General features: G+C 42.9%; 1 protein-coding gene across 19 annotated transcripts in view; it reads right to left on the minus strand.

Annotated features, from left to right (window-relative positions):
• Nucleotides 1-14,244: 14,244 nt before the first annotated feature.
• Nucleotides 14,245-25,814, minus strand: part of fbrsl1 (fibrosin-like 1) — a 323,291-nt gene continuing 311,721 nt past the window's right edge. For 9 of the 19 annotated variants that reach the window (XM_033618537.2, XM_078170914.1, XM_033618533.2 and 6 more), the window contains 10 exons: nucleotides 25,290-25,340; nucleotides 24,987-25,082; nucleotides 22,979-23,050; nucleotides 22,642-22,671; nucleotides 22,261-22,332; nucleotides 21,386-21,518; nucleotides 19,946-20,029; nucleotides 18,623-18,706; nucleotides 17,537-17,813; nucleotides 14,245-16,742 (listed from right to left, as the gene is read on the minus strand). In XM_033618537.2, the coding sequence (XP_033474428.2) occupies nucleotides 15,443-16,742; nucleotides 17,537-17,813; nucleotides 18,623-18,706; nucleotides 19,946-20,029; nucleotides 21,386-21,518; nucleotides 22,261-22,332; nucleotides 22,642-22,671; nucleotides 22,979-23,050; nucleotides 24,987-25,082; nucleotides 25,290-25,340 (2,199 nt within the window). In that variant the 3' untranslated portion in view covers nucleotides 14,245-15,442. The remainder of the gene's footprint in view (nucleotides 16,743-17,536; nucleotides 17,814-18,622; nucleotides 18,707-19,945; nucleotides 20,030-21,385; nucleotides 21,519-22,260; nucleotides 22,333-22,641; nucleotides 22,672-22,978; nucleotides 23,051-24,986; nucleotides 25,083-25,289; nucleotides 25,341-25,814) is intronic. The other 10 variants (XM_078170921.1, XM_078170912.1, XM_078170919.1 and 7 more) reach the window with 6 other exon arrangements.

A 25,814-nucleotide genomic window follows, 5' to 3' on the forward strand; every position in this document is an offset into this window, starting at 1 on the left:
CCGCCACACGCTTCTCTGCCTCTGTCACATCATCACTGTTGAGGAGATTGATGATTATTTCCTCTGAAGCGGCTTCTCCTGAAAGTTTGCATCCTTGCAGTGATTTTGTTCAAACTCCTTCTGGCAGCGTCTGAGATGCAGAGTAAGGAAAGGAACAGTCACTCTGGGCTTCTCTGTGGTCATCACTTTCATCTGAAGAGATTTACACCAAGAGAGATTCTTATTAAACTTCCACGCATATCAATTTATATTCGTAGTAATATTCATAAATATTGATAAGAACGCTGAGCAAAAGACCGCCCATACCCTTATTTCTCAGAGCACTTTCAGTTTTAACTATGGCCTATTGGGGCTATTATCAATGAAGCATTAGTTGGTGTTTTTTCTCCTGCTTCCAAAATATAAAGATGACTTAATTGCATTTGTAACCATGCCACTAAAATTGCATTTTCATGTTAATTTCAGCTTTCATTTATGAATTTTAGATGGTGGTGAAATCATTTTAACTTTACATTTGTATAATATACATATTTATCTCCATGTTGTCAGATTGTCTCAAACAAAGCTCTGAAAAAAGGAAAAAAACATGAGATATTTATCCAGTCACAAATAAATAATTTACACACCATATGCTTGCATATGGTGACTGGTCCCTCTGGTCTCTCCTGCTCTTGAGCCTGTCGTTAATCAAGTTCATCTCAGACTTTGACAGAGGAACCGACATGAAAGTAAATTTCACCTTTTTCTTCTGTATGTAAAAAAAAGGAAAAGACATGCTGCACTCACAGGTCATGCATTTTTCAACCTAAACAACAAAACATCATTGTATAATAAACGTGATACAATGAAAGTGATGAATAAATAATAATAAAATAAACATCATAATTGCACTGATGGCTTCATCTTACCCACACATCAAGTAAATAAATGACCAAATAAATGTGCAGTAAAACAATCCCCATGCTTGTCTGGGTAAGTATGTTGTAATCACGCATTGTGTCTGTGTGTGATGTCACATAGCAAGTGAAAGAAAGAATGAAAGAAAGAAACACAAGAAAACAACTGACTTCATGTAGTCACGGAGAAGACAAACACTGGCACCAGCCTAAACTGCACTGACAGAGAAAAGTTTTCAGCTTCAGCACAGTGAGGCAGACTGCAGGCTTTTATCACACACCGTTCAGTCACCATCCCTGAGTGCTCCAATTTGGATGTCATTTGTGTCTGTTTGTTGCTCATTATCTGTTCATATCCGGAAAATGTATCTGTATTAGATTACTGATATGCACACACCTTTTAAATCATACACAATGTGGATGCAAAAGCACACAAAAATCACAGTTCAATATCTGCTGCAGTTTGGGGGTAATTACGTAAAATTCTCCATTTCATGCTACTTTATATTTCTTATATTCCACTAAACTTGATGGAATTTGGAGATGGAGATGGAATTATTGTGCTTGTTAGTCCACTACAATCATCTCACAGATGTAGATCCTAGTTATCTATTCAGAGTAAGATTTTATGTAAAACACATATTGCTTGTCAATTACAGTACTACATAAAAGATCCAACCTTTTCTGGCATGTGACCTGTTACAAAAAAGCAGTGGGTAGTGATGGTCCCTTGTCACATTTAAGATGTCTATGAGTTGTTCGCAGTTTAGTCATTTAAACTGTTGGAGACTTAACTGTTAAATTACAGAGTACAGAGAAGCACAATAAATAAGTAGAAATGTGTGTAGCAGAACATATTTTTTTACTCTTTCTGACCCAGTTTTTTTTATCTCAAGACCCCTCACATATATCCTGTGACCCTCTGGAGGGGCCTGACCTCTGGGTTTGAAAACACTGGACTAAACCACCTAAATGTATATAAAGTATAGAGTTAATAGAATATGATTGGGCATTGCTAGTCAGCTGATGGCTACACAGATGATGATTTAGGAAGTGATTGTAAAGCATGACTGACAGCTGATACCAATGAAGGCAAATTTGGTTTTCTGCCATAAATAAATGACAAGGGACTTTCTGTTATGCTGGTTTTGCACATTACCATAGCACTACCTATTGCACTACTTTCATTCCCACTAAAGCAAAATATCTCCAGTCAGGATGCACCGAAATGAAAATTTGTGGCCGAAGTCGAAGCCGAATAAAATTAAACGCTTGGCCTAATACTGAGTACCGAATGCCATTTTTTAGTTTTTCATTAGTTTTTGCAGATGAACCCCCTCCAGATTAGTGTTGTCACGGTACCAAAATTGGGACCCACAGTACGATACCAGTGAAAGTATCACGGTTCTGAGTAGTATCATGATATCACAGCGAAAATGAGGCAGATGTGCCTTTTGTCATTTATGAAAAGATAAATCACTTTTCTATAATACATCAATGATATTTCAATGGAATAATTTACTTATTGACTTATTCATACTTCAAAAACAGCATCAATAAGTGATTAACATAGCGGGGATCAAAATAAAATAAATAAATAAAATAAAAATCAACCAAAAATCAACCACCCTCCTCCCCTGATAAGTAATGAACAGTCCCTAAAGTGCAGTGAGGTTTGTGGACCGTTACCTGTCACAAAGAGAGAAATGTGAACGGTTCGTTTCTCCTCTGACAGGCCATGTACCTGTGTGCCGCCACGGCTCGGCTGTTAGGTACTTTTGGGCAGTCATGACACCAAGAAGAGGAAATTATTGGACCTAGAGCCGGGCTTCTCGGTCGCCGGTAAGCCGTTATCTTGCGCCGCGGAGCACATGGCCGCAATATGTGTCTGTGACCCCCGTTCAACCCACATCCGGCGGGATTTGCCTTTCGTGTCTGCTGTTGGTTGAAATCTGTACTAGCACAGCGTGCTCCTGAATGATTTCTTTTGCTCGCACAAAACTATTTTTAGTTGTAAATGCCAGTAAAATGCTCACACTGTAGAGCTCTGTAGTGGAAAACAAATCACGCTGTTTGATTGCGTCATCAAAACACACCGCTATTATTCGGCCTTGCTTTTCACTTATTCCACCGAATACCGAATATGTGTTTTTTTTTTTTTGCAATATTCGGCCGAATATATTCGGTTACCGAGTATTTGGTGCATCCCTAACAGGTATTCAAGTATTGCGTAAGGATTTGTGTATAAGTAACTGTATTCTTTATTGTTTTATTTTATTTAATTTCTTGTTATTCTGTTTGTTTTTTAAAAAAATATGTATGTGTAGTGTGAGGGTGTTACAATTTATATTTAATTGCTCTTCTTTATAAATCCTTTTTTACCTCATAATCATCCATTTCTATACATGAAATTAGTTAAAGTTACCATAGTCAATACTTTTAAAATAAAAATGTATCAAATGGCAACGGAAAACAACATGACTCATCACCGAGACCAAAAAGACTGAGAATTATCACTTTAATCTTCAGCTCCCACTAACTTTATGGAGCTTTGTAGTCATCAGCTCATTGCTTAGCTGTCCAGCCCGCAACGTTGTTATTTTGGTTCACCCTCACTGCTCCAAAAAGACAAAGCACTAAATGTTCTGCACAACAACAGACACTAAAACACAGTTTGTTAGCTACTAGCTGCAGGCAGGGGCGTAAATACAGACAGTGCAGGCAGTGCAGTTGCACTGGGGCCAATGGGACGAGGGGGCCCATAGAGAGTCCTCCAACAGCATGTTTACCAGAGAACTGGCTCTTGTAACTCATTCTGATTGCCACCTCAGGAATATAGCCATGTTCAAAGAATAACTTGTTAAATTAATTTTATTTTTTCAGGAGTCGGTAGCAATCTATTCTACAACAAAATTATATGTTTACTTTACATAAATAAAATAATAATAATAATAATAATAAAATAACAAATAAACTATAACAAATATTTAATGGAATGAATACTTTCTTATTTTATTTGGTATTTTTGTCATACACAGATTTGTGCGGATGATTGCTGGGTAATATGTATGTTGATGTTGTCCAATGTCAAGTCGTAGCTAGTTTAGACACAAAATCACGCACTGGGGCCCAGCCTATCTACCATACGCCACTGGATGCACGTGACCATAGTGGAGCATTTAGCAGCTTAAGAGCCACATACTCTGTGTGTTCCAATACCCATACTTTCATTCTATTTAGTATGCCAGAAAAATACTAAGTATGTCCTAATACATAGTATGTCAAATGCAATATGCTAGAAATACCAGGATGTCAAACTACATCCAGTTGCATTTTGCAGTACCCAAGCCAGAAAAGCATTCTGGCTTGGGTACTGCAAAATGCAACTTGACCTACAGTCCTCTGCACAGCGGAAGATGCCTCACATCACCTAAGCTACAGACAGATGACAGCTTGTTGATAGTTGTCATAAGCCACAATTACAAATATTCATTAATATAACAAATAACAAAATGGCATAACTATAAAATAACGATAAAAGAGAAATGCATAACCTATGTAATTTTACTAACAACGAAGAGGTTGACCTCCATCTCTGCTGAACTCAGCAAATGGTGCTTTGTTTTATCTCCAAGGTAACGAATATATACCATGAAAATCCAGAGTTCTTACGAGAGCACAATTTAAATTTGCTCAGGGAACCTAAATCTCTCTAGATTTGGGTCTGGGTGGAGCGTCGGTGGCTTAGTAGTAGAGCAGGCGCCTTATGTACAAGGCTGTTGCCGCAGCGGCCCGGGTTCGAATCCAGCCTGTGGCCCTTTGCTGCATGTCATCCCCCCTCTCTCTCTCCCCCCTTCACACTTACCTGTTAACAAATATATGAAAAAGAGGGCCAAAGTTCAGGGCGTGATGTTATGGAGAGGTAGTATGTCTTGATTGTGTGCATACCACATACAACAGTACATACTTTGTAAGGGCAGCTGCAGTACCTGCTAAAGATAAAAAGAAAAAGCATGCGATTTAGAATCTACCCATTTCCTTCAGAAGTTGGTAGACACCAAAACAGAGCTAAAAGAGAGTGAATATTGGACCTACAATAACCCGGTGGTCAGAAACCCAACTGCAAATGAATGATGATGTTGATGCTTAACAGCTTGATGTGTAAATAAGAAGCTGTTTGACATATCAACTTAAAAAAATGGTGTGTTTTCAACTTGTTTCTGCTGCCTCAAGAGGCCAAAAAAATCAGTTGTCACAGGTTTTAATGTCTGTAGCAGTGTATCTGGGTTTTTTCCGTAATACAAAACCTCTTTCCATTTCATATTAACTGCACTCACCGTGTCCACATCTATAGTGAATCCCACCGGTCACTGATCACATTGAAAAGGTATTACACAGCTTGCTTTGTGGGACCACTGACAATTTTGATATAGGATTTTATAGTCCAGTTGCAAGTGGGCTGATCTTTCTTGTTTAAGAAAGGCCGACATGTCTCTCTAATAGAAATAGCAAGCGAGTCCTTAATGGAGGACTAATCCCTGCAAACCCCCATCTATTCCCTGGCAGTGCATTATTAATGGGCAGTGTGGAGGCTGGTGAGTACAGGGGCCTCTCCTCACTAATGTGTTCATTCCTCATTGTTAGATGTCTGCTGAGGAGAACACAAACACATGCTGCCTTCTTACAGACTCTCTCTCTCTCACACACACACACACACACACACACACACACACACACACAGATTCACACATAAACCCACACACAAAGGTGTGCCATCCATGCAGAATATATTCTTAAGGGAAATTATTATATTTTTAGTTGGCATTCAATGTTGAGCACAGAATCCTCTGCAGATCTTCTGATAAGGTCACAACGGCAAATTGAATGCAGCGCATTGAATCCCACACCCACGCTGTCAATCAGCATTTCCTAATTGGATCAAAGATTACTTGTGGCAGCTGTATAAAACATCAAACGAGTAATTAAATGAAATAATGAGAAAATAAACCTTAATGTTGCCAAGTGGGAATGGAGGCGAGCTAAGGAACGTGATTCCGCTGTGCTCTCTGAAATTATCTCTCTCCGGCTCAGGCTAATTGCTGGAGGATGTCCTCTTAACTGAGTGTGAAAAGCTGTGTCTAATTACGGCAACATTAATCAGGCATTAGCATGTTATCACAAGGTTAACTTATCAGGAGGGGCCCAGAAGCAGCTGGAGGTGCCATTTACCCATGCTGCACTGGGCCAACTGAGCCACAAGGGGTAGTGCTTGTTCTTCCTATGAATCATTACTCAGCCCCCTTGAAGATCGAGAGCTGAAATCAAAGGCAACCATGTTGGATTGCACTGAGTGGGCATTGAGGTTTTGAAATTCCTCAGCGTGGAATTGTAATGTCCAGAATCAATATGAGCTATTTCCTGCTCGGTGTGGGGCTGAAATGAGAACATTTATCCTCAGGGGATTCAAAATTTTAGTTAATAATTTGTTAACATCTTACTTTGCACACCACACCAAATGAGAGATCTTTACTATAACACTGTATGAGGGATTACATGGTCTGAAAGAATCTGCAAAATCAATGTCAAGCAATTGTGTGCTTAGTGGAGCAGGTGAGTCCAATGTAATAAAGAATGACTGGATGGTGATTGCATCCTAAATCACGCCACTAGTCAGATATGAATACAGATAAAATATCACCCATTATTAGGAAATATTAAACGTTATCTACAGCAACAACATTACTGAATAAGTATTTCTAGCTGAACTGAGTGCATTGCTATGAATTTAAATTGTTTCTTTCAGCCTATTTTTGTAACATCTTACTGGAAAATGTACTAGATGTAACAGAGCAGAGGTGTATATGCAATTTTGAGTCATCGCATGCCAAATGACCTGCATGTGTGTAGATTAAAGGTCATTTCTGGCAGCAGTTTGGTCCTGTGCCCTGACTTCATTACCGGCAGCTCCAGACTAGTCTCATCAGGATTCCAGCGGGGCAGAGAAGCCGTACCTCCAGCAGCTTTGCCAAAGGCGTTCATTTGTCAGAGAGGCATGGAGATCACAGGCCGACAAATCTCCCACGTCTCCCAGACTGTCAAGCTCTTTGCCTGCATATCAAAGACAAAAGAACAGAGCCGGGGAGCAAGAGAGCAGAGCAGCCATTCTATGTAGAGACAGTCCGCCGTTTAAACCCCCCGAGCGTGCCCTTTGAAAACGCCTATTAGCCTGGGTGAGGGAGATTACAAGCAAATAAAATTACATTCATTGTGATATTTGATTTCATAATACCCCCAGAATTATAATTACACCACACTCACACTTTTCATTTAAAAACCATTCGCCGACAACAAAGAATCAGAGATGGGAATGAGCAGGTTGTGCATCTAGCGAGTGAGTGCACATTATCAGGCCTGTTTCACTAGAAGTAACAATAATGGGAGAAGAATGGAGGCACTAATAAGAATGCAATCAGGTGAGAGAGCGGGATTTAATGATATGGAACACAGAGCTTTATTTTCATCTGTCAGTCTTTTGGTGCAACAACAGGAGAGCATGTTGGGAAGAAAATGCTTTTTTTTCACATTCCCCCCAGAGGCTGCAATATGTAACCAGATTTAATTTTTTAAAGACCCGCTTCCCACCAGCCAACACATGGGTTATATCCCCCATCAGATCTCAGCTGCAACCTGTCTGACTGTCAGGGTTGCACCAAAAGCACAACGGTGTATTACAGGGGGAATGTGGGCATATGCTGTCTGGCTTAAACCAACAAGCAGAAGGGAAAAGATAAGAGACATTCTTGGGCGGCACAGAAACGAGGCACGAGAAGGGCCAGCTTGATAGCAGTACTTGTTGTTCTGATGTGTTAAATAGCTGGCCTTCAACACCCCAATCAATCGCTGAGTGAGCCACTGTGTAGCCAAGGGTTGTGTGTGATAGCCAGATGGCTGGAGTCAATGGAGCTCTGCCTGGTCTCTTGTGTCACAAAGGGATGATCATGAATCTGGCCACACAGACTGGACAAAATACATGAAATACTGCAGGCTGAATGTTGTCCTAGGTTGGTAAGCTCCAATAGATGTTGGTTCAGAATGTATCACTGATTAAGGCTCTGCGCTGATCAGCAACAGAATAATAACAAGCCATGCTCAAAACATCTAACAACATTGTTGGCCTTGGGAAGCTAACATACACATTTTTGTTTTGGCTTGTACGACTGGCTCATCTGATGTGATAAGTAGTACTGCAGATCTCACCGTGTGTAATGATGCCTACCAACCATTGTGTGGTACTCCTGCCATTTGACACAGAAAAGCGGGAGGCAGCCAGCACGCCAATGTGCGCATACAAGAACGTCTGTGGGACAAGACAAGCATTTTGAACGTGCTCCAAGACCTCCAGAGGCCTGTGTTGACTAATCTGCAAACAATCCGCTCTGCAAGCCCCATTGCAAGTGGAAGAACAAGCCCCTTAAGCTGTGACATTAACGAACACGGCAAGATAAGATGGGGTTTGTTATCTTGGTGCATGGAGCTCCTGCCCAGATAGGAGATAAGAGCCTTTCAAAGCATGTTCGCTGCCAGACAAATTTCCAAAGAAGCATGGGAGGCAGGCAAAGCCAGGCCCAGAATGCTGAGAAGCCCCATTGAAGCTGGTCTCATGAAGAATATGATCCCCCTGCCCTTTTCCACCTTATTATAGCCGCCTTTGGTATTTTTGTGAGTCAGGGTTATAACTTGTTGATGACATGAATGCTGTCTCAAATCAGCTGCCATTCTGTGCTCAGCAGAGTGAACCTCCCTGTGCTGAAGGAAGCAATAAGAATCCAATCTGTATCAAGAGAACGACCTCACATAAGGATGTTGAGTTCTGCACTAAAGCATCAAACAGGAACACATAGAACTCCATAAAATAGTAACCGCTGGTGCAGTGTATTAGAGCATTATTTTGATTGTTTCATATATTATTAACATGCTCTGAAGCAGTGCACGGCCTTCAACAGTGTCTCCTTGTGATAGTGATGCCACACTGATCAACAGAAATGTTTTAGATACAGATTGCATGACTCAACATATGGCATTGTTGTCTCTACAGCATTGTTTGTTCGCTGACTCAGAGTTATGATTTGTAACTATTTAATCACCTAGATGTTGACATAACTTGACTGTCCATGCATTTAAGCAGCATTGCCATTTCTGTTAACATCAGGACACCATAAACTGTTTATCTACAGGTCTTCAGCTTTAACTTGTTTTTCAGTGGTGCCTCCAAGAGGGGACCGGGGGGCCGTGTCCCCCTTGATACAACTGTGGCCCCACCGACAGGCCCCACCTCATAAAACTAATTGGAGGCCAACATTACTGTTTTTAAGAGGCTGTGGTGTGCTGTTTTTTAAGCATGAAGGTAGGTAGATATCTCCTGAAACTGGATGACCTAAGGCATCCACTGGCACCGACAATAGCTAATTGGGAAGGGGTATAACTAATGCTTCAAAGTTGGGCTAAATATTTGCAGTAGCAACTGGTATGGGCATTTTCAAAGAGGTCCCTTGAACTCTCACCTCAAGGTATCTGAATGACAATGGGTACATAACACGTACACATACTTAACACATTAATTATTTTATAACAGAATTTTTGTGTAACTTAACATGTTTACTGTGCCTGTATTGGCACAGTTTTCAACTAGACTGTATACTATAACAGCATGACTGAATTCCTGACATTCAGTTACGGCTTTTGGTTTTAGTGGGCCACCCAGAGATTTTGAGTGACCCCATCTAGCCACCCATCTGAAAAAATTCCAGGGGTGCTTGGGTCCACTGATGTTGATGATGCCATCAATACTGTACACAGAAACAATTAGTTTGCATATTAATACTGAATCTTAAAATAATTTGTTTTCAAAATAAGAATTTGTCTTCAAGTTGAAAGAAATAAATGAATAAAAGAATTTGTTTATCTATCCCATATCATCACTATGGAGCTTAAAGTCCTATGGGCTTTGGCAAAAATGGAATAGGACTGTCTGAGAAAATATAAGTGGGAATGCAGCCTGTATTTATTTATTGCTAATCCTGGGCAACCTAAAGCATCCCAAAGCTGTTTGTGAGTTTGGAATCTGCTCTCTGGTGCGTGCTACTACTATTACCAGTGGGGGCACAGAAGCTAACAGAAATGTCTTTAAGAGGCTGTGGCACGTTCATTTTGTAACTCTAACCTCAAGATCTTTGAATGGAAATAGATTTTATGTGTACCCAAGAGTAAGAAAGGGATAACCACACTATTTGAAGAAAAATGAAACACCTAACATGTTTAGATACATAACACATTAAAACACAACACATTCAAACAGGATTGTTGTGGAACTCAAGAAGTTAACTGCACTGGTATTAGTCTATGCACATCAGACAATTAGTAATGTCAACTGTAAAAGGGGAAATTAAAGTATATTAATATGCGATTCCTTAACTCTCCATATTCACATAGTTTTCAGCTAGCCCGTACACTACCATAGCACAATTAATTTCCTTAAAATTAAGTCGTGGCTTTTGTTTCTGGTGTGCCAACCCCAAGATTTTCAGTGGCTCCATCTGGCCACCTGTATGAAAATGTTCTGAAGGCGCCACTGGGTAACTGTATCTGTGAGCGATCTCTAACCAAACCCTACCCTAACCCTATCAACAAGCTTAAAAACATAGCTCCATTAGTCTGTAATTAATTTATTCAAACCAAACAAAAAGCACCCCATTCCTCATTAAAGCTGAATACAGATGCTGTGCTGTTGCTGGTTTAGAGTACCGGTGGTCTTATTCCAACCACCGGTGGTCCTATTCCAACTTGAGCCCTGGCTTGAAGGCAACACTGACAGTTTAATATTTAAGCTCTGTGTTTTCAGTACAGGCCTAGCACGGTTTAATGTGGAAAGATAGGATGTTTTATTTTTAAATGTGTTATTAATTCATAGGCTGTAAAAACAACCTTTTTGTCAATTTCATAATTTCATATTGGAAAGGAAATCCTCACACATGGACGCCAAGAACTAGGTGTTGCATCTCTGCCAGCGTCAAACTGAATAAATGCTTATGATGAATATGCCCACACCACCAGAGGGGATGGACTAAATCGTAATTCTCATTCTGCGGCTTGGAAAAACTTCCGCCTTCCCGGATGCCAAGCAGCTCTGAGGCGATCCCAGTGATGAGCCAAGGAACGCTCTGCTAACTGAGCTCTGGAGAAATACGGTCACGGCAAGATCCATATTCAAATAAACTTCACTCTTGGCCCGTGCACACAAGCCATGTTGTCACCAGCTGGCAGTGCCTCTCACCGCCCCTTCAAATACTGAGCCACTTTTGATTAACGTCTCTACGGCTAATCATGTGCGTTAGCTGTGCCAAATTGGACGAGCCACGTATGGCCTCCATTTGCCTTGAAATCTCTTATTTTTTTAAACTCATTCGAAGCATTTGAGAGCCTCCCTTTACACCACCCACCCCTCCCCTAAGTCTTCTCTTGTCTAGTGCCCATACATAGAACAGAGAGGGTGGTGTGGCGGCATGGTGCCATCCTGCGGGTCCCTGAATGAGAGGACTATCGCTGCCAGATGCACCCAGCTGCATAAATGTTATTCATTTTTTATGGCTTGTGTACATAATATGGCCAGTGTGGGAGATTGTGAGGTTCCACTAAAGGCTGGAAAAATCCTCGAAATTGAATCAAAGTGGAAAACTTATTTTGGCTGCCGACTGTTCTGGACCTCCTTCTTTTCCATCTCCCTTAATTCTCTTCCACTCCTCCCTGTCTCACATGGTGCTCTCTGAGGTTCCTCTGTAAGTGATTCACAGTATATGCCTTCTCCAAGACTGCATTGGCTGCTCTCCTTGTACAGCCATAGCGGTGGTGTTGTGAGACAGCCGGAATATTTGTCATAAGTCCAGAGGTGCAAAGACATTAGACAGCACTTTGTCACCAAGGTCTGGAATTCACACCATTTGGCTGTTTCCAAGTCAGCTCCTTAACCGCTGACTGGCCTGGTTTCTGTCAGCTGCCGCTCTGTTGACATTGAAGGCTATAAAAAGACGGCAACATGGAAGGTTGTATGCTACTAGCCTTTTTAGGTGGTCAAAACAACATGCAGTCTACAAAGAGCGTTGCGACAGGGATCCACAGCCAAAGCCCTTGACTCGGTGCTCTCTCCCTCAGTTCACAGTTCAGATATAGTTTAGTGGTTTAGAATGGCTCTCGTCAGGGTTTGCTAACCCCCGCAGAGAGATGGGCTTGAACTCCGAGCAGAGCCACCGTCTCCCAAATCACCAGGCCCAGAGGAGGCCCCAGCAATCCAAATGTGATCATGGCGGGGGCCTCCCGTCTCATTACCAATCTCCATTTCAAAACAGCCTTCAAATGGGAACTAATGCATTAGCTCTCGCTGGGGGAAAAGTCTAGGGAGCCACTACATAGCGGCTCAAAAACACTTTCATACATGTTTTATCAGCGGGGGAAGAGTGAGCAAGAGAGAAAAGGAGCTTGGACCGAACCATTCATTTGTTGCCCATCTTATTAGCTTGGCACTGTGTTATTAGCTGCCATTGTGCTCTATAAAAACCCCTTAGGCCTGTTCCACTGTTCGCTGAATCTGGGGTGAGCTCTGTGCCAAGCACTTTTTGGAGGTATTTGAGACCATGAAAATTCAATCCTAAACCCTCAGCATTGAGGTTTCTCACAGATAAATGAAGAGGATTAGTGGAACAATAAAACAATGTCTTACCTCAGATACCACCGTATCCTATTAATTGGGATTATAGTGGAGAAATGTGTGGAAAAAAACCTTCAATCTTGTATCACAGTCACTTTTTTTGACAAGCTGTTACACGGAGCCCTGTCATTGTAACAATGTTCCATCAAATAGAAAATGTGTTCCAAATTTTGAACAAGTAAATATAGAAAATCATAAACAATCCCAGCAACAAAAAAACAGAAAAAAAGCTTGGACACGTGAAGAATAGCTCTGGAAAAGAGCTGACAATTGCAGAAGCTGTAATAACCCACCTTGGGTTGGATATGCTAGGCAATGTGTCAATTGATTCCCATCTGATGATGGACTGTGTGCTGAAATAAATTGACCTTGCCAGACGATGAGTGAAATTGATGGAGCTTTTCATCTCCGGAGGGCCGTTCCACACTCAGCCGTAAAATGGATAGAGCACAGGACAGAGTGATTGAGTCGGGGGAAAATGTAAGGTGTGTGTTTTTCTTCTACCAAAGCTTGCTTGGTAAATAATAGCTACAGGAAAAATCACTATGCGGTAACAAGTACAGGGGTTAAGTACCTGTTGTTGACTAGATGATTAGAACTAAAAGCACACAGCGCTAAAGTGAAGCCGGCCATTGACAGATGCTACCCGTCTGAGGAATATGTGGCTCAATTACCAGGAGCCTAAATTGAAAGTGATAGTGATTTAAGTCTTCCCAATACGCAAGCCCCATTCTGGCAAACAGTCTTTTCAAGGAGCCCTTTTTAAAAAACCCTGCCAGAGTGTGTGAGACACAGGAGCGCCATTGATTTTCAATAACATCCCCTAATGACCTAGCCACGGTTTGATCCACGCTGTCATTATGGGCTGATACCATGGGACAGGATTGGTGGGTCTCACGGCACACAGCAGCGAGATGAGTAGTCGGGGCATTATCAGGATGAATTGGCCGTCTCTGGACAGGCGGCAAGCACAGCCGAGGTCTTGTCAATAACAGGACGGGGCGCCTCAGGGCTCCCTCTGCGGCCCACTCCAGAGCGCCTTCCGGCCTCATTAGAAAAGCAGATGAGTGGTGTGCATGAGGAGAGGGGGCGTATGAGAAGAGAGAGGAGCCTCTCCTCCACCATCCGATAGCCTGCCTCCCAGGCATTGCTCCTCTTAATGAGTCCAGACCACGGGTCAATATGCGGCTGGGCTGCCAGTCAATACCGGTTACCTGCAACACAAACACTCAAAACCTGCTTTCATACAAAATCAATGTCCTATTAGTCCCTCCCTGTATTGCCTTGGCCCAATCTCATCGATCCCCTCTGAAGAGCTCTGCAGCCCATGTATGACAGATTATGGTCAAATGATCTTATGGCTTAGGCTACTCTGCCAGCCAAGTCTGTTGCCTTTATGATTTCAAAGTAATAGCTTGATATCAGATGAGCAAATACTCTAAATGCTGAAAACGGAGGCACAAGCATTATTGGCAAACCTATCAAGCTCACATCAACATTCCACTCAGTAAGTCTGGCTCACAGACAAATTCAGTGCTCGTAGTCAGCACTGACAATGCGTGCCAGGATGAAAGACAAGTAACAGATGTATGACATTAGGTCCAAACTTTATTCCGTACATTTTAAACCAAGAATGTTCATTTTCATTTTTTTGCACGCCTAAAACTCTACTTGTTTTGTATACAAGAGTCTAAGAAAAACAACTGCACAACACCACAAGGTTGACAGAGAAAGTCTTTTTGTCCGCCCACTAAAAAGTGTCCTTCTTTTCTGTCCGGGGCTGGTCCAGTTTGTGACTTGGAAGTCTTTTAATAATTCCATCATTATTTCATTGATAATATAAACATGTGTTAATCCAAGTTTCTCTCAGCATCACCAGTATCGTCTGCTCCCTCTGGGTGATCTCTTCATTAGGGTGCTGTGTGCTGCTTTGCATAGATTGCAGATGATCCTTCTAGGCCCCCTTACAACACCCTCCCGTCATACTTCCCCATCCATTGGCCAGGCTTGTCTGTTGCCATGATATTCAACAGGGAAGTTGATTCCCCATGTTTCATTTAATTTTGTTTTTCTAGAAATGGTTAAAAAGACTAATAAATTTACATGGTAATTTTGCAGCGAAGGAATATCAACAAGTTATTTACATTGGTTTTCTTTACAGAGACTGAACAAAGACCTCATAATATATATTTATCTGCATATCTCAAAGGCAAAACGAATGAACAAAACAAATCGGTAATGTAACATTGTACATTGTCATCATTGAGGATATCCTGGTACCATGAGGTTAAATTACTGAAGGTTGAAACCAAATCCAGTCTTTACAGTGGGTCATAATGGATATGTCTCACAATCAACTGGGATAAATATTGTAAAAGGCGTGACTAATGCACAAAATACATAAAATTCATAGAAATGATATCTATACATGGAACAAGGATAGGAAATGTACAAACTCATTTCAGGACCTCTCTTTTCGCACAAAGCTGAAAAAAGGTATTGGATTAATATATTAATAATTATCAAATATTTAAGTCGGATATAAACATACACATATTTATGTTCTCTTTACCGACATTATTCAACCTTCAGTCCGCTAAAAATAAAGTCATGGCATGTGCTTAATCAGCCTTACACACCTTTACTTTGTACAATCATACCCTTTCCCTTAGGGAGTTTTGCTCTTCTCTGGTGAAGAGCAGTGCATTTTGTTCGCAAGAAGTTCTCAGATTAGGGGAGCAGGGCTTGTGAGTGCGTCTAGTAACACCTTGTGCACTTTTCTAACAAGCTACCGAGCCTCTACCTCTTTAGGATTGCGAGATGGGGAGTAGTCCCGTGGGTCCTGGGTGGTGAGGGGGGTAGTCCTCCTGGGTGAGGCTGGCCTGGCACTGCCGGCTGGCACGAGGGGCGGGGGTGCACTGAGTGCGGCAGTAGGGGGTGTTCTGTTCAGAGGGCCGTTGTGTCCCGTAGAGGGGCTGAGTCTGGGATAGGGCATGCCGCCTAGGTGGGGCATAAAGGGGGGCATGTGGGGTAGATGGCCCTCCATTGGGGACTGGTGCAGTTGATGGAGGCGTGCTCTGTCCAGCTCCTCCCTCAGGTGGAGGCGCTCTCGCTCCTCCGCCTGTTGTCTCATCCTCTCGTGCTCCCTGCGCACCTCCAACAGGTGCTCGTGGTGAGAGTAGTCATGAGCCTCCCTTTCGCGGTAGGCTCGTTCCTGTTCGTACACACTGGGGAAACGATGTCCTTGCTCAGCCCTGAGCTGGAAGTCCATGCGTCGCTGCAGGTCCAGGCTGCGGTAGGCCTCTCTTAGTGGGTCCCAAGGGAAGGCCGGGTGGGGCAGGCGCTCTCTTCCTGCCAGAGGACTCACACCCATGAAAGGAGCCATGCGAGCCCGGTCTAGCACATTGAGGCTGCCCATCTGGGGCATGGCACTCATGGAAAGGGGCAGAGAGTGTGCCATGGGAACACCATGCAAGCCAGGTGCTGGAATGTCACTGCCACGTGGTGAGGGAAGAGGGGGCTGGTGGGACAGAGGTGGGTGGTGGTGGTGTGGGTTTACAGGTTGGCTGATGGGAGCAGGGAGAGCCTGGGCTGGTGGTTGGGGGGCGGGCTCGGAACTCACCACCATGACCTCCTGCTCCTCCTTTCTCTCCTCCTTAATCTTCATGTCATTTTTCACCTTGTGGAGGAGCTCTGCAGGCGGGGGCTCTTTCCTTTCGCTGTCCTTGAGTGTAGGCGGGGGCCCACCTGCCATCTTCATGCCCTGCTCATTGATCACGGCCTTGGAGTATGGGGAAGGAGAACGTTGGGCGGGTTTGATGGAGTCTTCAGAGGATCTCCTCTCTAGTATCTCCTTGCTGGGCGAGCGGCTCTCCTTCACCTTTACGTCACCCAACGTAGAAGATTCTCTGTGGCGCTCCAGCAGCTCCTTCTCTGCCTCACGAACTCGATCTACACTGCCGCTGTGATGTCGACCCGAATCACAGGAGTTCTGGCTGTTTGAGCGAATCAGGCTGCTGATCTGGTAGCTGACAGGTGCAGAGGCTGGAGATGAACGATTGGAGTGGCGGTTGCGATCCACAGAATCCCTGTAATGACATAATGAAACAATTTAGTGCTAGATAAATCAAGCATCATGTAGAGTTATATTTAGGAATGATTTATTTACCTTGATTGAATTTAATAAAATCTGAGTTATAATTCTCTTTCAAGAAATAAAGGTAACCATGCTCATGTCTTTCACTGACTGTCTTTAAACTTGACAGTTAAACCTACGTTTTGCTGGAATATCATCCAAAGAGATCCTTCCAATTAATTTTTGACAGATAGCTTCTCTAAGAGCTGCTTGTTGCCTGTTTGATTTGTGTCTGTTTCCTTGTCGGATTCATGAATTCAATTTATTTCAGTTTCCACGGATACAACTAATGGACTGGAGAATTGTCACACTTTTTCTTTTAGTCTTTGACAGTACATCTTTTTATTTCCAGAGTTGATTTCAGATTTGATTCAAGTGTTGTTCGTCTTGTTCAAACATAATTTGCTCATCTTGTATATATGCTAATGCTAGCTGGAAAAAGGATCATTATTGTAGACACATCTTTTGAGCTGTGATCATGTATTTGAGTATCTATGAGGATAGTTTTGATATGCTGTATGGAAAGATTCACAATTTCTTTCACATTTGTTGTGTGTTGTTTCCTTGGGGGAATGCTTTGAAACAATACAGTGAAGTCCCAGGTCAAATTTTGCATTGTGATGACAGCAAAAATGTAAAGCAATTGCATTATGGAGAAATATCATTCAACACTGATTTAAATTGAACAAATAATACCCCCAAGTACATACAAAAGCAAAAGTTACTTTTCATCTGCCTCAAACTCACCTGTCTTTATCCTTCTCTTCCTTCCCGATGGACGAGTCTCTTTTCTCTCTTTCCCTCTCCCTCTCTCTTTCTCTTTCTCTTTCCCGTTCTCTCTCCCGCTCTCTCTCATGGCTGTTGGCTGAGTTGCTTCTCTCAGCGTCTGCGGTTTTGGGCCACTGTGGCGGGGTGGGGAACGATGGTGGGGTTCGTCGAAGTCTGTTCCAGGTGTCGTGGTGGGGGCTGCCAAATGTGGGCAGTCCTCCTGGCCCCTCCTTGGTGCCAAACACGCTGTTGGACCCTGGAGGGAAGGGGGGAGACAGTCGTGGGACCCACTGTAAGTTAATTGGGCACAAAACCTTCTTGAGGACACATAAGATGAGAAAGACTCAACAACAAAAGCGGCTTTTGTCTTTGTCTCTGGAGGTTCTCTCACTGAAGCTGTTTGAAAGAGTTAGAGGTTAATGGCTCCCCCCACCAGAGAAAAAAACTACTCATTTGCTTTTGGACTAAAGGGCTTCTCCCCCCCCTCCCTTTTTTGCACTGGATGAACAGGGAAGACTCACTTGCCCTCTGGAGTTGAGGGCTGTGAAAAGCCAAGGGAGACCTTAGCATTCCACAGCATGTCTATTCCAATCACATCCATTTTCACAACAGGGTGACCGATTTGGCACACAAAAATAGGAGGGATGAAGAGAAAAGAGAGAAAGGCATAGAGAGAAGGATGCAGGGGGAAAAGAGAAAGCCCTTCATGGTGGTGCAGAAGGGGCTTGTCAAATAATTAATAGATGAACTGCCACCAAACAGCGGACCTGAGAGTGCCTGTTGGCAGCAGCGCAGCCAGATTAAAGCCAGACTGTTGGGGACATGGTTGGTGGATGAAGTGGAGGCAGGGAGGAGGTTTGCTGTGGTGTGTTGTGCTGCCTTGTTGGGCCTCCCTGGGCTAGGGCTGTTTTGACACAGAAACTAGAGCTAAGTGTCTTGATTTTTTTTTTCCTCCCCTCCTGGCTCTCCCTGTGGTCTAACGCTGTCCTGCTCTGTTCTGTTACTGGCCACAGGGGCCAGATTGAAAGGGGGAGCGGTGGAGGAGGAGAGGGGGCCAGCGCTTACCAAGCGAGGGGTTGCCTAATCCTCCGAAGGCACTGCTTGAAAGGTTGCCGAGGCCGCCATAGGAACTGGAGCGACTGAAAGGATCTGTAAAATGCCAAACAGGGATTAGCAAAAGGGGGGGGCTGGCTAGCGGTGCTCACCCCAACACCAACCCGTTCCACTCGGCTTTTCTCTTACAAGCGAGCTGTGGTTTTTTTAGCGCTGCCACCCTAGCTCTCTGCCTGCTAATCCTGCAGTAGCCAGGTCGCCTGGATGCTGGATTCACTGCCACTAACTGGAGTGGAGTGTCCCTGACCCTGCTGGGGCTAGTGAAGGAACACTGCTTGATGGGGAAATTACTTTAGAGTTGTTGGAGCTGAACTGCAAATAGACTGTGGTGGGACAGGGGAATTAGAAGCTGTAAAAATTAGGCTAGACAGACCACAGTGATTTAACTGGAGAATCAGTGTCTGATGGGCTCCGCTGGCGCAGACTACAGCCTCCAAATTTATAGGAATAACACAAACATTTACCCTGAGAAGTCAGTGAGCAACATTCATCAACTGATAATTTGCAGTCCCATTTTAATTCTGCAAAAATCCATCAGGAAATGCAGGACTTATCAACAGATTAGGGTTTAAGGATTTTCAGCTCCGGGGCTTGTTAATGTATTAGAAAAGACAACAATTAAGAAATCTCCTCTGCCTCACACATGAATTCCCTGGACAGGAAAATTTTGCTCGCTAAATCTTCCTCCTCAGTGCACCATGTATTCATAAGCACAAAATGGATTGACTCAAGGGCTTATTCCATGAAATCAACTTTCCACTCTGAACCAAAACAGAGTCTCAGATAGAATGGTGGAAAAATAAATGAATGCATAAAAACATAATTAAATGCACAAATAAATCCAACATTAACTACCCTCCATTACTCCTGTGAATGACTTTGCAAGCATATAGAAAATAGTGTCATATGTTGTTGCTCTGCAAATATATTTTGTCCAAACAAATGAGGGATACTGAATACTAGGCTAGCTACGTGTTTTAATGAACCCAGACAGAGTTATTTAAGGCTGTTATGAATCATACTGTCTGATTATATGATGGCTACACTCTCCATTACCATGAACTCTGAGTTTGCTGAAGAACTGCCGCAACTGACTTATTTCAGTGGCCAACTGGACTCCTTATGAACCCTCAAAATGACCCAGAGATCAAAAGTAGATAATTCTAGGCTTCAAATTACACCCCGGTGGCTTTTAATGTGTAAAAGAGAGAGAGAGCAAGACGGAGAGAAAGAGGAGATAAATGTTTAAAAAAAAATGAACATGGGGTTACTTACACTTACCTGCCAAATGGCTAGGAGGCAGGAAGCCGCTGGGGTGGGGGACAGGGCCGTACGGAGAGGGAGCGGGGTGGCTGGAGCCTGTCAGAGCAGAGATGATATCACAGTGTTATTGTTGTCTAATCAGACAGTTATAAAGGCTCAATCCTAGATCACCCCTTGCCCCTATCACTTAGCCCTTACCCCTCTGTTTTGCGTGTTCATGACTAGGGGTAGGGTGTCCCGATTCTTGTTGGGATAGAGGGGTAGGGTAAGGCGTAAGGGCTACATGGCCCTCAAAATGTAGGTTTTCAGAAACACACTTTAAACTGAGTGTTATGAGAGATGGTCTAACAGTGAAGTTACTGCACTTATTACTGCTCTTCTATTATCAGTGCTTATAGGCAGGGTACGAAGGAGCGCAAGTTGCTAACCTTAGCCTACGGAGCGCTTCTAGTGACATGGTAATGAGACAATGGTCTTTTGTATTTGATGACTTGTTTGATCATCTGATAGCGAGAATCCGTGCTTTTCCATCAGATGAGTGGAAAATGGCATTGTGACAATACCATTTTGCACGTTTTCAAGTTTGTTTATGTAAACCCCATTGATACTGATAACGAGTCAGGATCACAAAGGTTTAGGGGAAGATTTCATCCCACAGGCCCTTGTAACTCTTTTCTGAGGGGCACTGGAAAATGAGGGGTAGGGCTAAAAATAAGAAATAGGACAGGGCCAAACTCTCTGACTAGTCATACAGAGACAAACTGAAGTTAATCTCCATCAGAAACATTTTAAAAAAAAGGAAAAATCTAAATGCAAACAACCATTTACAAATATTTTTCTGAATCAGCAAGACCAACTTGTGGAATATACATTTAAGTGAGAGGAATTCAGAGATGGCTGGGTAATGCCATTGAGCAAATTAGTCAGTGATATTTTTGCTTTTATTGTAGCTGCTGCGCGTTTTGTGTGCGAGTCTATAGTTGCTTATTGAGGTCAGTTCCTGACTGTGCAACAAGCTGGCCTCTTTCACAAAACACTGTTACCATCACCCATATTCCATGAATTGTTAATGAAAGAACCAATTACAGCAGTGCCTCTGACACACCACTGCATAATTACCAGTCAAAGGCCGTTCGCCTCTCTGTTGCCCTCCAACGCAGGGCAAATCAGTCAATTACCTAACCGAGAGTCATCCATATTCATAGACATATCTGACTCCCTTTACTGGCAAAACATTTGCTACAAAAGCACTATAATTAAGTGAACATTACATGAGAGGAGAGAAAAAAGCGATGCTATTTCAGTGGTGGAGGAACAATTTCTCAACGTGCGGCTATAAATGCTCATTTGCATAAAGACAAAAAAAAACAGCGTTGGAAGGCTTTGAGAATGGGATAATTTGAGTGTTTTGAATAATTTGTCTTGGAAGTTGCAGTTCATCGCCCTACTGACCTGTGGAAGAGAAGAGGGGTCGTGCCAGGTCATGAGGGTATGGAAACCCTGGGAAGACTCCTGGAGCTGGGGGTCGACTAAACAGGTCCAGCTTCCCATTCATGTCTAGTTTGTGAGGATCCAGCTGCATTTGCTGTAGTCGAGAGGGGCACAGAAAAGGAGAGGGAGACATACAAAGAAAATTAGGTCGGTGGACAACAGTAGCAAATGTTTCCAGCGACAGAGTGAGAGGGATTTATCCTCAGCTACACTGGGTGAGAGATCAGAGGAAGACAGATACATCAACAATGGCTCCGTGTCTCCAATTCTGGCCAAATGTGTTATAACAAATATATGTAAGCTGATTAGGGACACTAAATCCTTGGTAGCGGGTGTTCAAAGCCCAAGAAGGACTGACACCACCAGGCCAGAGGCATGAGAAGAGGATCTCCATGGCAAGGCCACACCATTATATGTCAGCGAGAGAAGTATTTTCTCTCAAGCTTTTTTATGCGTGTTCAAATCGTCACAAATTCTGTCACTGAGTGCTATAAATGTGGCCATTTATGATCTGCCCCTTCCTCTTTAGGTGGAGTGAGTCATGCACAGAGCCTTAACTTCTGCTCAAGTGTGACCTTCGTACTGTATATGTAAGTCCTAGAGAACTCTGAACAAGAGGAGACACCATTTTGTTTTTTGTGTTTTTATTAAGTTAGTTATCTGCCTTTTCCCACCCAGATGGTCGTTCTTAATCCAATAACATGATTACAGATAATTTTACAGGTAAAGATCAAACTATGACATGCTTAGCCCGACTTATCCCATTACCAATACGCTGTATCTGGTTTTACATGACAGCAGGATTCCTGAAAGACATCATAATCCATCTCACGCACCTTCATTTTCTGCTGGTGGTGGTAGATCTGCCATGCGATCTGGACATGCACTGCACACCACTTGCCAGGTTTCTAAAAATTTAGAGAGAAACTGAGGTTAGCCTGCTGGCTTTGATATAGGGAGCTAAAAATGGATTTTGGCATTGAGATTTTCTGGCCAAACTACAAAGTGGGAAGTCGTCAGAATTTTCAACCAGGCAACGGATTAAGAAAATCTAACCCTGACTTTAGCCCAATAGAGACCTCAAAGCTATCCTTAAATGCAGCCAAAACCCTGAATTTCCTTGATCAGGAGTTGTTGAAGAATTTTCAGTTTTAGACTTTGTGGCCTGGCCAGAGAGATGAAACATTTAACAAAAGATGGATAAGGCAACCACTTACCCTAACAGATGTCCTGAATGGATCTGTTATCTGTATGGACAAACAGACAGTCATTATCACCAATAGCATAGACAAGGAGCCAAAATGTGCAGTATTGTAGGCTGACAAATCACCAGTGTGGGGAGGCTCAAATCACACTGGCACCTTTCATAAATGTGTCCATTGAGATGTACACCTTGTCTCAAAAAGATGTCAGTGCAAATACATGCATTCACATCTCTGTGAGAAACATGTATGTATAAACACTGTATGTACGGCACATGTGTGGCTTTGACCGGAAGACACAGAGGAAGAGGAAGAGCAGATTGGTTTGAGGTGCTGGCCGCCTGATGCTTACCCGTGGATCCTTCTGTAGGAGTGTGTGAGGTACTGCTCCAGGACGTCCCCCTACGTCGATGGGATTAGATGCCTGACAGAGAGAGAGAGACAAAGGGAAAGAGATATATGGTGATCAACCACATAAAAAGTAGTTAAAACATTTATAGATCAGAGAAACAGAAGCAGAATGTCTGCCTTTTGTATACTAAGACAGACACAACACAATTTGATCTCATATAATGTGATCTAAAAAGAAGTGTTGAAAGAGAAGTACCACCTAAATTAGAAATTCCAATAAGTTATTTTCATGGCCTAGGAAAGTTTAGTCAATATTTGTGGACATAAGCTACTCTCTCTCAAAGTCAGAAACCACCAAAGTAAGTCTCAAACTTGTGATGTCATCAAGTATAAAGTCTGGAGCTGCTCCACAGACAATTCTCAGCACTGGAACAGAAAATGTACCCATATACTCAGAATATTCCCCTGGGTGATTTGAATGCCATCTACATCATCTTTCCAGATTCACTATCTATGGAGCAGCTTCAGACTTTATACCCTATGACATCACAAATTTGAGTTTGAGCACTCTAGTTTTTGGATTTGGGAGAGAGTTGTTCATGTTTAATAATAATTTTTGGGCTGTCTTAGACCACAGGAATAACATGTATGCGTTCCCCTTTAAGAGTATCTTAAGGATAAAAAGAATAGCTTTCTTTGATTGCAGTTATCTACCTTAGATAATACACAAGAGTAGTCCTTGGTTTCACTCTCATTAACTCAATATCCTCACATATAATGCAAATAAGCAGTACAACTCAAGGTTGATGTCCGTGGCATGGAAATGTGTGAGGAACTCCGTTTTAAAACCACTAGAAGATCCTCAAGCGAGTGGTAATAGCATCACTCTAACCTTATATCCTCCTTCAGAGGCACTATAGCTCACTAATCCTCTACGACTGCTACTGTATGGCTGACGTCAGTAGATAAAACTGCGATGATGCTGCAGGCGCTGAGCCATGCCAGAGTAACACATCTCTGATCTCTCCAATCTCCTCGTTAAGTCTTTGGAGCACAAGTGCCTAAATCGGCCTTATTAATCCACCCCTACATCAGGGATAGGAAGATCCTGCACGATGACCTGGGTCACCAGCCCCCACAAACAAACACACATCCCAAGCACTACCTCCCCCCGAAGCGCCTCTCCAAGAATACTTAACAGGGGCTTTGGACGCATAAGACTGTTCCTTGAACCATCTGGAGGGGCCTTCGACAAAAGGGCCCCCTCCATGACAGAGCCCCCTGGGAAAAGGGCCAGCGGATTTAGGCCAGCTTTGATTGGTGGCTTACACCGGGTCACAGCCGCTGGGCATCTGCCAGACAGACTCACACCCTCCCACCCCTTCCCTTCCCTCACATCCCCACTGCCCCTGCATCCTCTCTCCTTTGCTCCCCTAAACAGACAGACATCATTTTTTTTATCTTTGGCGTGGCACGCAGCTCTGGCCCTGGTTCAGGTCCAGTCAAGTCTGAGAGAGTATTATGGATGGATTTATGGATTTAAATGGGATGGGGTGAGGTTTATTAGAATCCTGTTTTAAATCTTTGGTGTACAGAGCTCTGCTGCTTTTCTCACCCAAGACAAACAGCAGAAGGAATTTTGTGTGGTAAAATATCTAATGTGCCATACTGTGAGCGTAGTTCTACAGCAACCCAACCAAACTACAGCACTATGTCTCTGGTTACTAATTTAGTTGCTTAAGTTTTGGTGAGTGTGTGTAGCCGTTTTGACCCATGCAAAGTCTTGCTCCTCTTTACATACAGCAAGTAGATTTTTACACTGACAAAAGGTGACTCTACTTGAAGAAAAAAAGCATGTCAAAAAAAAGGCATGGCTATTATTTTAAAATTTGGGGTGAGTGAGTGTTTCAATGGCGTCAAAGCTTCTGTGATTTCTTTCGAGCCCATGCTTCCTTATATCCTCTATTTGTTTGTAGATCGTGGGCTGAGGGTGGGGATGTGGGGCTGACCTTGGGCTGGAAGGCTCCTTGCAGTGAGCTGAAGGGTCCTGAGTGTGGGAGCAGCGGGGGCATGCCTGGCATGGTGGGGGGATAGGAGGGGAAGAACTGGGGAGAAAAGGAGGAGGATGGGAGATACAAAAAAAGACACAAAACAAAATCATACAGAGATACGTACATACAGGACTCAAGCATATGCACACACAAAACCACAGCCACAATAAATGCTCTCACGGCAACATTCAAATATGTCAAATATTTGATTTGCCAAATGCAAATAACAAGTTGAGATCAGAGCAACAAAGAGGAACTCACGTTTGAATGTCTGATGAATGGATTGTCCAGTTTGGGAGTGTATTTGTCGAACTGGAAGAAATAAAAGAGAGAGAAGAATTAGGAAACAAAATGATCCACTTTACCCAAATCCTTCATGTAAAAAGCCTTCTTTAATAATAAGTCTCATTATTTTTACATCACAAAAACAAAACACATGATTAACATCTGTAACTGGTAATAAGCAGGGTTTTGATCCAGAATAATAAGCCCTGGAGTAAAGCAGCTGGCTTGCACCGGTCATGGGTTTACTTAAACTGCATGGTCAGATAGGCAGTTAAATTACTAACAATACGACCGCTTTAGCAGACTGCCAAGATGAAGACAGCCTGCATGATTTTCCAATTGAGCATACAGGGGTTGGGCGTGGAGGCCCAGCTTGGAGAATCAGACCATTTTAAAACCAGACCAGTTGTTTCTATTCACTGGAAAATTTGTAGAAATGTGAATCTAATTGCTTTTGACTGCTATGGCTTTCTTTTTTTCTTACAACAAACCCCGATGGTA

Source organism: Epinephelus lanceolatus, chromosome 9, assembly GCF_041903045.1.
Source record: "Epinephelus lanceolatus isolate andai-2023 chromosome 9, ASM4190304v1, whole genome shotgun sequence".
NCBI lineage: Eukaryota > Metazoa > Chordata > Actinopteri > Perciformes > Serranidae > Epinephelus > Epinephelus lanceolatus.